At 37.4% G+C, this 14,882-nt stretch overlaps 2 protein-coding genes across 5 annotated transcripts in view; one reads left to right on the top strand and one right to left on the bottom strand.

The window, feature by feature from the left end:
* Positions 1-14,882, top strand: part of LOC129758771 (60S ribosomal protein L36) — a 364,808-nt gene that overhangs the window by 316,785 nt on the left and 33,141 nt on the right. The gene's annotated exons all lie outside the window — the stretch shown is intronic.
* Positions 3,451-6,373, bottom strand: LOC129758764 (phosphoenolpyruvate carboxykinase [GTP]-like). The gene is made up of 3 exons (XM_055756374.1): positions 6,164-6,373; positions 4,982-5,585; positions 3,451-4,915 (listed from the first exon to the last, which is right to left on the bottom strand). Exons 1-3 carry the CDS (start codon positions 6,190-6,192, stop codon positions 3,596-3,598), a joined length of 1,953 nt encoding a protein of 650 aa, XP_055612349.1. The 5' UTR covers positions 6,193-6,373; the 3' UTR covers positions 3,451-3,595.

Here is a 14,882-nt window from a genome sequence, read left to right on the forward strand (position 1 = left end):
CCTCAAAATGTGCCATTCTGAAATGGGTTTCAGGAATTTCAAATAAGCTAACTCCACCAGCACCCGCAATTGAGCAATTTTCATCAAATGGATTGATGTTGTTTCTTTTGTGCAATATACCTGCCAGGCCAAGGGTCGTTGGTAAGATCATACACACACATACACATATCTTTAAAAGAAAAAAATGTGTTTTTTTTATTTATTTACTGCTGAGAAAATTTTCAGCAGATTCTTCGAATTATCAACGAAAAAGATAAGTTTCCGTAAATTAACAAATTTTGCGTGATTGTGACGTCTCAGCCTGTACCAATACTAGAGCAGGGCTGCCTTGGCACTACCTTCTTTAAATATTCCTTGCATATAAAGTATCAAAGACGCATTTATCGCATCAAAAATCTTCGTCATGCCAAATTCGTTAATTCTCAGGCTATGGAAAAATGTGTTTTCAATAATGTAGATTGTTTTTTGTTTTGTCTGGGATTTTAACGCTCGTAATTAATTCAATCTCCATGAATACTAAGAATAATAATATTTCATTCCGATGACTTCATGTTTTGTCCTCTCTTGCAAAATAATGATTTGAAGATTGATTCAAGAATTTACTTCTTAATTTTTCAATGAAATTAGTGACTTTAGTGAGTAAGAGTGATTTTTTTTAACTGTGTTTATTGCTCCGGCTAGCCTACCGCACGGAAGGCTACCGTCGCGCGATTAGAAATTTTCCCAGTAACCGCAATATCAACCATCATGCTGCATAAAATTATCATTTATATTAACAGTGGCATGTTAGAATCAGCGTTGCCAGATTGAATATCGCTCAAGTCAGTAGATTGGACGAAAATAGCAAAATGTACTGATTTTGGCAAAATGAAACTTGATGACCTTTTTTTTTTCGGTCGTCGAATTTTCATTTATCCGCAGAATCCCTTGAATTTGTTTGAAAATCCGTAGAAAATCCGCAGAAAATGCTAAAAACCCGTAGATTTTGAGCATTGATCCGTAGCTCCGTAGAAATGCTAAAAATCCGTAGAACTACGGAGAAATCTGTAGATCTGTGAAGGCTGGCTAGAATACTTATACGGAAATTTTCAAGAGAAATTTACTTTTTTCACAAAAACTCTTTGTGTAGAACAGAGATAAGCTCAAAAGATCTCAAATTTGGCATAAATATACTTGAAAATGCATATGAGTCCGGCTTTGATCTGCGAAAAAAAAGCCGAAAAATGAAATAGTCTAGGACTAGCCTGAACCTGTGAGATGGGAATGACGACCGAGCAAAATATGTGTCAATACTTGAGTCTTAGAAGAAAAAATGTTTGTATAAACTCGGAGGGTCTTTAATGTCTGTGTTAAAGACCTCCAAAAGTAAGCAAACTTAACAAAACAAAAACAAAAACAGCCCACAAACAGATCCCTGGTGCGAAATTTTTATAAGAAAATTCGTTTTCTGCTGTCCATTGGATTAAAAATAAATATTTATTTTTTTTAAATTTATAGGGGAGATAAGGGCATAATGGCCACCTTAAGGAAAACGCTAATTTAACCATAAAGAACAGTTATAATATGTGAATTACATCATTGTTTCGTGTTCAGACACTCAAATAGTCTATTGTCCAATTGGATGAAACTAGAAAAAGTAGATAAAAACGTTTAAAAATGCATTTTAAATTTTTTTTTTTCCGAAAGCTGAAAACCAGTCACTGTAGGGGCATAATGAGAACGCCCCTGGGGCAGTATAAGCACCATTATTCGGGGCACGATGAGCGTTTTCTGCCGGGGAATCTAGCAGCGAATTCGACTCGATGAAGTCAACTGAATAATGGAGCTACAGCTTGACTTGTTTCATCTGACAATTAAGCCTATTGAATGATAAATGAAAAAAATCACGAGTCTACTGATTACCTCTCCGACACCTTACCAATAGGCCAAATCGACAGATGAAACAAGTCAAGCGGTAGCTGCATTACTCAGTTGATTTCATCGAGTTGAATTCGTTGCTAGATTATACGGCAGAAAACGCTCATCGTGCCCTGATTAATAGTGCTCTGTTCGCCCCAGGTCAGCAAATTTAAGTAAAAACGCGTTTTAAAATTGATTAAAGTGAAAAATCAAAAATTTTATGAAGGTGAAAATTGAGAAACATTGTGTAAATCATATTGCAGTGCGTACATTTCAGTTCAAGATGATTTGAAGGTCATAAAAGCTTTTTTGGTGGTGCTCAAAAATTATAATATTTTCGTCACTTGAGAACCTAGCGGGTAATATTATTCAATATTTCTGTAAAGATGAAAAGGATATTTCTTTTTTGGTGAAAAATTAATACTATAGGTAGTACGAAACAAATCCTCATGAAAATTTGTTTTAAAAAAAACGTACTATTGTAGAAAAAAGGAGTGCTTATTATGCCTTGGGTGCTCGTTATGCCCTTATCTCCCATACACTGTCAAATTTTTCAAATGATGTTGGATAATTTATAAAACATTCAAAAATAATATTGAAATACCTACACAATCACATCTTGGGTTTATCCGTGTATCTTTTACTGTAGATAATTTTATACGTTTATTATTGTTTATTCCAGATTTTCTTGATATATCGAGACTAACCCATAAATCCAATAAAGAATTCGAGATAAGTCAAATGTGGCTCGAATGCTCAGATATTGATTAAACTTAGGCAAATTCACTGGAACTTCGATTTGATTCTGTTCTGAAGAATTAGAGTTCGAAATACTTCATCGCAGTGATCCAGCGTTCCAATTCAAGAGAGGAGTAAATGAGGATAGAACAAATATCAATTTCTTTTTTTATCACCCCCCCTCAGAAATTTTCAAAAATCCCGAAAGGGGGAATAAATAAAATTTGAAGTATTTACGTAAATTTTGAAGAAAAATTCCAATATCCAAAGGATTACAAGACCATAAAACAAATACTGGAAGATGGGAGTTAATTCACTTTTTATATTCTTGATTTTATTGAATTTTTCTTTAAAAAATTACTTGACTTATAGGTTTAGTGCAATGATATAGTATGCAATTTTGTTGCATTCAAGTTTTCGTGCAATTTAATCCAATTTATTTGTTTTTCGCATTATTTTTTATTATCCCCCCGCCTCGCGATGTTCCAACTCCGAGTGATAAAAGAAGGATTTGAAATTTGTTCCGGCCTATTATAAACAGGACCAATTATCTAAAATTTTCTAAAAATAACTTTAAGAACAACTGCAAGAGAACACCTGGTTTATAACCCTGTGGTGCGGTGTCTAGGTGTCAAAGTGTAGTGCTATTATAGCTTAAGCACCTAAACGCTGCCGCTCTACAACACTGATTTATTCTTCGGCGTAATTTGTTCAAGAAATGAATCCCCGAGAACAGATCTGATCTGGAATTCAATAATAAGTACAGGCAATTGATTTTGTTCCAATTCTAAATGAAGCAAGCTTTATGCAAAATCTATTTAAAAAATCTTGACTAAATGCATTTATTCAAATATTGTTCGATTGTTTTACGTATTTACATTATTATTAATACTTAACGACATGAGACACTTGAAACGATGAACTAGACGAATATTTACAAGAGGGTTTTGTATGTCTTCTACATATCTTCCACGCGACTCTTGAGTTCCTGCCATTCTTTGGTGATTTCCGTGGGAATATCGTGAGGTAACTGATTATCGTAGTATTGTTTGATTTCCTCGACTTCCTTGAGCCAGAACTGTTTCGGGATCGAGAACAACTGCTTTTCGTCGACTCGCTGCGACATTCCATCAGTATTGAGAGCTCCCTGAGCAGGAATGCGACCGATCGGAGTTTGCTGGGAGCATTCTTCTCCATCGATTCGTCGAATGATCCAATCCAGCACCCGACTGTTCTCACCGAAGCCTGGCCAGAGGAACTTGCCACTGCCATCCTTCCGGAACCAGTTGACATGGAATACCTTCGGCACTGATCCTCCGACGGCAACTGCGCGTTGTTCCATGCTGAGCCAATGCTTCAAATAATCTCCAAAATTGTAACCGAAGAACGGACGCATGGCGAAGGGGTCGTTCATGATTACTTTGCCCTTGTGTTCGGCTGCCGCAGTAGATTCACTGCGCATAGCTGATCCGATGAAGACACCGTGGGCCCATGAATTGGCTTCGTAAACTAGAGGTACACCTTCCGGTCGACGACCTCCAAAGAGGATGGCTGAAATTGGAACACCTTCGTTGTCTTCCCAGGCGGGGTCTATGATCGGACACTGGTCCGCTGGAGAACAAAATCGAGAGTTAGGATGGGCAGCGGGAGTTTTAGTTTCATTCATTTTCCAGGGTTGACCTAACCAATCGGTGATCTCTATTCCAGGTGCTATTTCGCTCTCCATGCCTTCCCAGAATACTCCACCATCGGATGTGGATGCAACGTTGGTGAAGAGGGTGTTTTTGAAAACTGTTTTCATAGCGTTAGGATTGGTGGCGTATGAGGTTCCAGGAGCCACGCCGAAGAAGCCGTTTTCTGGGTTGATGGCTCGCAATTGACCTTTGGAATCGAATTTCATCCAAGCGATGTCATCACCAACGCACTCGACCTTATAACCAGGAAGGGTCGGTGTCATCATAGCCAGATTGGTTTTGCCACAGGCAGATGGGAAAGCGGCCGCGATGTACTTCTTATCACCATTAGGATTTGTAATACCTAAAATCAGCATGTGTTCCGCAAGCCATCCTTCACGTTGGGCAATGGTGCTTCCAATACGCAGGGCGAAACATTTTTTGCCAAGCAGAGAGTTGCCCCCATAACCAGAACCGTATGACACGATCTCGTTCAGGTCTGGTTTATGCAGGATTATAGTCCGTTCCGGGTCACAAGGCCACGATGGCATGGAAATTTTTCCATTGGCTGGTGTTCCAACCGAGTGTAGACATTTTACAAAATCCTGAAGACAGAAAAAAACCTTTTGTTAAACCGAATTCCTTCAGGAAGAGTGATGATCAAAACTTACCGAATTATCAGACAGCTTATCTAACACCTGCTCTCCCATACGCGTCATGATGCGCATTGAATTGACGACATAGGCAGAATCCGTTATCTCGATTCCGACTTTCGAAAGCGGCGAAGCAATAGGTCCCATCGAGAATGGGACTACGTACATTGTGCGACCCTTCATGCACCCGGGGAATCGCTTCTGGATAGCTTCTTCGTAACCTTCAGGTGAAATCCAGTTTCCGAGGGCGCCATTGACTCCTTCCTTTGTCGTGGGGATGGCTTGTTCACGTTTTTCGGTACAAATGAAAGTCTTCGATTCGACACGTGCCACATCGGCTGGATTGGTACGAGCCAGCCAGCAGTTGTCGTACTTGGGAAGCGGTTGGATAGTACCTTGGATGTGTAACAGTTTGAGCAGATTTTTGCTTTCTTGATCACTACCATCGACGATGTGAATTTTGTCCGGCTGACAGAGCGCTGCAGACTGTTCCACATAATCGCGAACTTTGGCCGACAGTTGAGTCAGCTGTCCATTGACCACCGGAAATCCTCGCAGATGATTGTGGATAGCTTTTGGCACTGTTTTGAGCTTAGGACTACCCATGGCAGCTGCCGGTAACCTAAGTAACGCGGAGAAATTAACCATCTTGTTAGTTTGAATCAACACTTTTCACTCCAGTAGTGTGGCTGTTCTTTATTGCACTTTTCTTCTTTCTAAGGGAGATGTTGTCTTGAACTAGTCTCTTGCACTAATAGCTTTACTTCCAACACCGTATCGGTTTTATATGCACAGTAATACAGACAGACGACCATTATCAGTCTGGACTGTTTTCAGCTAGTTCGTGTATTGTGTGTTCACATTTTTTGGACAATAACAACCAGTTGGGTTCAAGCGGCATCATCAGTCCAGGGCCAAGCAACATTCTGCATCGCTATCAATCGAACACCCGTCTACATTGATACATACCATGTAGGCAAGAATCGGTTTGCGTAAGCAGGATGGGATGCTGTCCGGGTTTGAACTGATAAGCCGGTCGCACTCCAAACAGGCCTATGGCAGGCTAAACTAAAGGTCGATCCAAAAGTTCAAGACAAGCCTCCCTGACTGAATGTATTTTTCTGATCCATGTTTCAAAAGATGTGCATCACTTAATCATCGACATGTTTGAGCTTTAAATATTTTTGGAATTCTACTTACTGGATGTAACGATCAACTAGGTGCGGCATCTTGAAGAGATCTTCAAATTATATAAACTTTTTTTTCTATTTGCAAAGGCTGACAAATAGTTCTAATACTTTGTTGCTAAGTTGCTGAATACTTTGGAATGGCAAAATATTTTTGTTGAACTTTTCGTGACAAATTGATGAGAACTGTTGTTGTTCACTGTTGATTTGTAATTGATACCGCTGACACCATTTCCCGGTTCTTATATATAGACAATTTGGAAAACAAATTCTGTGTTTATTACCATTTATTATAGCAACAGGCGAGGAGGATCTCCCTGGCTGTTATCAATCCGCATTTTGATTGGTGAAATCCTGGGGGCACCACTCGATGTTATTGGCTTGCCCCATAAGTAAAAAAAACTAAAATACTGCTTTCCAGTTGTTTGTAAACTTTGCTCCGGGATGCTTGGGCCAGTAAAATATAATCAACTCATAATTTCATCCCAAGGATTCAACCTACTAGCAGTAAACCGATTTGATGATTTCTTGTTGAAAGGAAAATTCCGCTCAACCGACTTTTCAGTCTTGACAACACCGGTGACGTACAAACATGACCGTATAGTTCAAAAGCTACGCTCAGAACAAAATCTTTACAGCATCCATACACCACTTCAAAGACGTCACTAGAGTAATCAGCATGAATTTGCAATGACGTACTTTACAACAAGAACGATCTATTTCGAAAACGGTTGTGGTTCGATGAAAACATTGAACCGAAATAACTTTCTTCGATCTGCATTCGGAGTGTTTTGGTTCCGTTTGAGATGATAACTGTCAGCAACGGTTATCAGAAGTCTCGAATGGCGGCCGTACCACATGTTAGTAATTCTTCCCCTGTTATAGGAGAACGATTTCTGTTTATCACTTTCACACAGATGGACCTCGCACAGCCGTATAGACATGACAATACAAATTTGTTAAAGTCGACGTAATAAGTGCGTCAGTGTTTATTTCATTCAGTTATCTATACGGTTCGAAATGTATTGCTCTCTAAATACAGAGGGCAAAAAATTATCAATTTGCAAATAATTGAACTTGAAACGACGCATTTCGAAATTTCGTTTATTTTGGTTCATGAATGATAATTATGGGCTGATGCGTGGTTTCCGTTGGCGCTTAAGTTATTAGATACCGTCGAACGATGCATCATGCAATAGTAGGGTTAGATGCAACATAAGTATACCACAACATTCATTTAATTTTTATTTTAATATAATTTATGAAGTTATCATTTAGTTATAACCAAATGATGATGACATAGTTTTTCATATTCTGAGATAATTTTTTCAAGTTTTTGATTTTCAAAGAAAATTTTTAAAATCAAGCAATAGCGACGTGAGCTTTCATTACGTCGAACGGAACAGAAACACCGAACCGAGAATACCGGTATATTTTCAATTTCCTCGGCATAGTAAATGTTTAACTAGTGAGTTATTGAGTGTAGCGAAAAATTTATGTGGTTATGCCTAATTTCAAAATATCATCCATCATAACATTATGATTTTTTTACGATTCCATCTAATAGAATTTTTCGTAGTATTTTTTACCCCTAAATGTATGCAACACTCTTATGCTTTTTCTTTTAAAACATTTTTGACAGAAAAAAATGTAACATTTAATTCGAACAAAACCAAAAATTACTGCAATTAGTGCTTTATGCGTTATGGCATCACAAATATATTGAAAACTATAAAATAAAACGTTTTCATTTGATTTTTCATTCAAAACAAAATTTGTTGCAACCCCTCTTTTTAGTATGTATGGTGAAAATCGAATTTTTTTGTAAATTTTTAAATTATGCCGGAACAAATATCAATTTCTTCTTTTGTCACCCCCCCCCCCCTTCGAAATTTCCAAAAAAAAACCGAAGGGGGAAAAAAATTAAGTTTCAAGTATTTTACGGAAATTTCGAAAAATTTATCAAATATCTGAAAGATTTCAAGAGCAAAAAACAAATGGTTGAAGATGAGAATTTTATTACCTTTTATATCTTTAGTTTTATTGAATTTTTCGAGAAAAAGTTTTATGATTTATAGGTTTTATGCAATTATATGGTGTGCAATTTTGTGGCATACAAGTTTTTGTGCAATTTAATCCAATGTATTAGATTTATGCATTATTTTTTAATATCCCCCCTCGCGATGTTCCAACTCCGAGTGACAAAAGAAGTAGGTATTTGAATTTTGTTTCGGCCTTACTAGTGAAGGTGAAATATGGCAGGAAATGATTAAAATTCAGGAATTATGATTTCAGAAGTGTTTGAAACTCTTTAATAATGTCAGATATTTCGAAGATCTGTGTTCAATTGAGAGTCAGACAGAGTACGTGACACTAATATTGACAGAAACATACGATTAGTGCGGTTATCTACAACATTTAGGCTGGATAGCTATGTTTTGAAAGTGAGACAAAAAGGTCACACCCTTCAAAACTAAGCTAACCAGACATTTTTTCAAAATCTTCCAGACTTTTTCGAAAAACAGATGACAATCCTGATGTGGACAAGGAAATCCAGCACGAAATTCCCTCGGCTTTACATGTAAGGAATTTGTGTATTATGATGGGCTTCTGCACGTTTCGTTCGTGGCAATCCAGACCATATAAAAGTGAACTGCCCGACACGTGTCAGAGTGAGTAAGCGTCAGTCATTCTAATTCTTTTGTAAAGTTCTTATCTTGTTTTTTGCTTTATAATGAATTTTGTTTTTAAAATTGCCACAATCAACTAAAGTAGTGCCAGAACTGCTGTCCATCAAAATTTACTTCGAGATTTTATTTGGAATCTAGACTTGGATTTAGTTTTTCTTCAGAAGCTTAGTTACGAAAATTTTTCATTCATTCCATCGTATATCGCTGTTGTAAATATCAATTCGCAGGAGATTGGTACGGGAATCTTGTTGAGGAAAATACTCAAACCTCATATTGGATCCAAATGGCAGGATTGTTTCAATTATTGTTTAGGATATTAAATATAATATTAACATATATGCATTTTCTGGAAATAACAAAAAAAAAAGAAAGAGAAGATCTTAATCTGATCAACTTAGCTGTTCATTTTGCTAAATCTTGGGTGGTTCAAAATGTTATTGACGGGGATTACAATTGTGTTCTCAATCCAATAGACACAACGAGTGGCCAAATATTTTTTCAACTGGTTTATTTAAAGCGGCTTGTTGAAAGTTTCGATTGGATTGATGTTCTTCTTGCTTTAAAAAAAATCACTTTATTACATTCACAACGACAAAACTCCGGTTCAAGACTTGATCGATTTTACGTACAGTCAGAGTTTTTTAAGGTAATCCTTGAAGCTGAAACAGTATCAGTTCCGTTTTCAGATAATTGCGCAGTGGTGTTAAAAACAAGACATAATGCTAATTTACTGTCGTTAAATGGTAGAGAATATTAGAAACTAAATAGGCAAATTCTAGAAAACAATCAAGTAAACGAAAGTTTTGAACGAGATTACTTCAGCTGGAAGTCTAGATCTTTAAGAGATCGTAGTGAATGGTGGAACAACGTACACTGAGGTTTTTTTTTACGCGGTTTTTTTTACACGGTTTTTTTTACGCGGATTTTCGAATTAACGCGGTTTTTTTTACACGGATTTTCGAATTAACGCGGTTTTTTTTTACGCGGATTTTCGAATTAACGCGGTTTTTGGGAGAAAATATTCTAAGACTTTTTCAAAGGAAAACACTTAGAATCTTTTTGTAGTTGGGAAAATCTTAGCTCTGAGACTAAGAACGTGATACATGAGATCTGAGACCTGAGACCTGAGACTTGAGACCTGCAATATGAGACTCGAAATCTGAGACACGAGACATGAGACATGAGACCCGAGACTTGAGACCTGAGACCTGAGACATGAGACATGAGACATGAGACATAAGACCTAAGACATGAAACCTGAGACATGAGACCTGAAACCTGAGACCTGAGACATGAGACATGAGACATGAGACATGAGACATGAGACCTGAGACATGAGACATGAGACCTGAGATATGAGACTTGAGACCTGAGACATGAGACATAAGACCTGAGACATGAGACATGAGACCTGAGACATGAGACATGAGACCTGAGATATGAGACTTGAGACATGAGACATGAGACATGAGACATGAGACCTGAGACATGAGACATGAGACCTGAGACATGAGACATGAGACCTGAGATATGAGACTTGAGACATGAGACATGAGACATGAGACCTGAGACATGAGACATGAGACCTGAGACATGAGACATGAGACCTGAGACATGAGACCTGAGACATGAGACATGAGACCTGAGACATGAGACATGAAACCTGAGACATGAGGCCTGAGACATATAACATGAGACCTGAGACATGAGACGATCTGAATTCTACACTGTCAAATAAGCCTCACTATATTCTACTATTCCGTTAATCTAATTGATTTTGTTTTTCATCTTAAAAATAAACTATCATTGTACGCAAATTTTTAAATAATCATGGTTCTTATGCGTTTTTTTTAGTAACGTGCTTTTTTGCGCGATTTTTTTAATTAAAATGGATTTTTTACGTGGATTTTCCAATTTCGGGTTTTTTTTTACGCGGATTTTCGAATTAACGAGGTTTTTTTTTACGCGGATTTTCGAATTAACGCGGTTTTTTTTTACGCGGATTTTCGAATTAACGCGGTTTTTTTTTACGCGGTTTTTTTTTGCGCGGGACGAAATACCGCGTAAAAAAAACCTCAGTGTAGTTAAACCTGAAACGAGATTTTGGTACAAAACAGAAAATTGGAAACTAAATCAGCAGGAGAAGATTTATTTTTATGGGATATTGAACAATTTGCAACTGAGAAAACACTACGGTGATGATGTTAAAAAAGATATGGATTAGGTGAAAGTTCGACTAATGGAATTAGAATCCAAAAGGTTAGAATAATTCTGCAACAAGCCAGATAGCTGTAGTCTAATCCAAAAAGAAACAATCACTATTTTTCAAGTTTCATCACCAATAGAAAGATATGTTAGGAAATTTAAAATTAAAAGAAAACGGTGTAATAATTCATGAAACTTCATGTTTAAAAAGAAAAATCTATGAGCACTTCGTAACTCAGCTTGAAGAACATACAGTTGCGTTCAAAAAAGAATGAAATCGCTTGAAGCTGCGCACTAGACCGCTGCAAGCTTTGTATGGAAATTTCAAATTCTTAAATTTTACACCTCCCATAACTTTTTTTGGTTGTTTTTGCTGCTAGAAATAGCAATAAAATTTTTTGAAGCGATCCATCCAGTCCTGAATTAGCGCAACGTGTTTTAATTTTGTATGGAAATTTGTATGGGATAACAAAATTTTTCATTCAAAAATCGCCAGAGATGTTCTGATAGTTTCAAAAAATATAACTTTGGATAAAAAATGTTCCTTGATTCTTGCAGTACATTTCAGGTGAACAAAGCACACTCCTTAATTGTACCCCAGGAAAGATATTCAATATTTAAAAAAAAAAATTTTTTCAAAAATCATTTTTTCAATTATATCGTTTTGACTGCTTTTTTGAAAGCTGTGTAACAGTAGGATTGAAATAAAAAATCTGAAAAAACTGCTTTGCCTTGCCAGAGAATTTATTGATTTATTAAGCCTTTGCAAAAACATTTCATGCAATTATTAACAGCTATAGCAAGCAAAATCTGCCATTTTTTAATACTTTTCAATAGATTCAGATTTTTTGTTTTGAAATGGTTATAACTTTTTTCATGAAATTCTTCGCTGCTTGTCATGTAAGCAAAAAATGAAGCTTAAGAATAGTCAAAACCAAAAATTAAAGACCGACTTCATTTCAAGCTTATTTGAATTTTCTGGATGATTTAATGTGCAAAAATTTCTTCTTCCATACAAATTTCCATACAAAATTGAAACGCGTTGCGCTAACTCAGGAATCAACCAAATCATTTCAAATTTTACACTGATGCTTGGTGACCCAAAAGGCATCGAAAAACTATATGGGAGCAAAAAGTCATTTTTTGCAGCGGTCTACTGCGCACCCACTTCCAACTTTGACAAGCTGCCATTTCTCTCTCGGTTGATGTTTTTTCATGAAAATTTCACACAATCTAGTTCAACTATCCAACTAAAACTCCACAAAATTTGAAGTCTTTATAATGACGGAAAACAAAGATACAGCTATTCCCGTAAATAAGGGAAATTTGGAGTTGCTTCACTAAATTTGCTGTATCTTTGACCATTTTCATTGAAAAATCTTTAAATTTGGTCAAAAGATGTGAAAATGTTTGATTTATTACCAGGCCAAGTTTCGTCAAAATCGATGAACGTGATCAAAAATGGTGCCGGGTTGAAAATGAGGTTCATTATCGCCCAGCAGACGATTTCATTCTTTTTTGGACGGATATTTATATGGAAATCATCGGAATCCATGTATTCTTGGTAGTTTCTTTCACAAAACCAAAATGTATGACAAAGAATGTTATAAATTGTTAAAAGCTTCATTCGTTCTTTGTTTCGAAAGAGAAAAAGTTTCAACAGAGTTCAGTTGGAACAATTTCTGTTTCTAAACAAAGGAAGGATAAAGTTCCTATCAATTTACAACATTCTTTGTGATGAATTTTAGTTTTGTGAAAGAAAATACCAAGAATACATGGATTACGATAATGAACCTCATTTTCAACCCGGCACCATTTTTGATCACGTTCATCAATTGTGACGAAACTTGGCCTGGTATTAGATCAAACATTTTCACATCTTTTGACCAAATTTCAAAATTTTTCAATGAAAATTGTCAAAGATACAGCAAATTTAGTGAAGCAACTCCAAATTTCCCTTTTTTACGGGAATAGCTGTATCTTTGTTTTCCGTCGATGTAATGACTTCAAATTATGTGGAATGTTAGTTGGATAGTTGAACTAGATTGTGTGAAATTTTCATGAAAAAACATCAACCGAGAGAGAAATGGCAGTTTGTCAAAGTTGGAAGTGTGTGCGCAGCTTCAAGCGATTTCATTCTTTTTTGTATGCAACTGTACGTTTTTTTTTTCTCGAGGGACCAACTGTACGTTGAATAATAGGAATTCTGAACAAAATCCTTTGAATGAAATCACCAAACAATTAACAGACGAGCAGAAAAGAGAAATAATCAGAAACATAACTGCTGAAGAAATTCAAGATACCTTAAAACAATGTTCTAAGAAAAAAAACTTCAGGTCCAGATGGACTTTCTTATGAGTTCTACATGAAGTATTTTGATGTTCTTAAAGCAGAGTTAGTCACAATATACAATGATTATTTGTCCGGTTGTCCAGTTATGTTGAGCTACCCTCTGTCTTTAATTCAGGAATAATTACTTTGATTCCCAAAAAAAAGGATCAAAATATGAGTTAGACAATGTTCGTCCAATAAGTCTACTGAACTGTGACTATAAGCTATTTATAAAAATTTTGGCAAACAGAATCAAGAATTTTTTAGACGATATTTTGGGTCCAGAGCAATCTGCGTGTAGGCCCAATAAATCATGTACGAAAAATTTGTTAGATTTGAGAAGAATCATCATGAAGGCAAACAAAACCGCCAAATTCAAGGGTGCTCTAGCTAGTGTAGATTTGCAAAAGGCTTTCGACAACGTAAACCATTCATATTTATGGGAAATCTTACAGAAATTCAACTTTCCAGATTCATTAATACGATGCATACAAAACTTTACAGTTTAGCCAAATCGCGAATACTTTTAAATGGATTTTTAAATGATGAGAATCTGAGATAATGATAAAAAGGTCTGTAAGACAAGGATGTCCTTTAACCTTATACTGTTTACTTTATATAAAGTGTTGTGGCCATGAAAAGCCATTGGTGGACTGTGGGTGCGGCGCTTGGCAAAACTACCACTGCTTGCCCTTTCCCCTTCTGGGATTGGGCTTTGACAACCCCTGGTGGTTGCCAAACAGTGGAGGCAGGTCCGAAGACTGTCTGCCTGGAGGCCAAGGCCGGGTCTATGTGAGCGCTTGGGAAACTACCACTGATGATCCGCTCCCCTCGTGGGATTGGACCTCAAGAGACAACCACGCATGGTTGTCCCATCAGTGGAGGCAGGTCCTTATGACGCTGCCTGGCGGCCAAGGCTCGGGGGGATCTCGGTCGCCTGGTTGACCGAGATCCAAACTCTTTCGGATGGAGGGCTCTGAAAAGAGCCGATTGTGGCAGCTGGACCCGGGAGCAAGGCGTCGGAGCGAAGCAGCGAAGAAGAAGGCACTTATTTCGGCTTACATTCTGTTTTATTTCTCTAACTTATCACTACTATATACACTATTTACACATCCGCCCTTCTTGACGGTTTGATTACAACTGACTTCCTGCGCATCAAAGAATGCGCCCTTAAATAGGCTGTGGGGCAAGCACTCAAGCACGTGCTTGCATCAGATGGAAATGCCTCGAACCTCCTAGGCGCTTTCAGCGAGAGCCCTCGAACCTCCTAGGCGCTTTCAGCGAGAGCAGCCGTCTTGCTCTCTCAGTGTGGTACTCTCGCGTATATTCCTCGTTGCTCTTTCCCACTTCAGTCGACTGGTCGGACTGAACATACTCGCCACCAGAAAGAATGCTTGCGGGGGATTGCCTCGGCTGCTGGAAGGATTATCGTCGACCTTGGCGGCCCTCGGGAATGCGCCGCAGCTGGATGAGGCTTTAGTGGAAACACCACTCGTTGATGGCTTC

Source organism: Uranotaenia lowii, chromosome 3 (assembly GCF_029784155.1).
Source record: "Uranotaenia lowii strain MFRU-FL chromosome 3, ASM2978415v1, whole genome shotgun sequence".
NCBI classification, from domain to species: Eukaryota; Metazoa; Arthropoda; class Insecta; order Diptera; family Culicidae; genus Uranotaenia; species Uranotaenia lowii.

Bases quoted from the DNA above. Each gene is read 5' to 3' on its own strand.
- LOC129758764 (XM_055756374.1), bottom strand. From the start codon at position 6,192: ATGCCGCACCTAGTTGATCGTTACATCCA. The intron at 5,586-6,163 runs GTAAGTAGAATT...CGCGTTACTTAG, and splicing joins CTAGTTGATCGTTACATCCA to GTTACCGGCAGCTGCCATGG. The intron at 4,916-4,981 runs GTAAGTTTTGAT...TTCTGTCTTCAG, and splicing joins ATAAGCTGTCTGATAATTCG to GATTTTGTAAAATGTCTACA.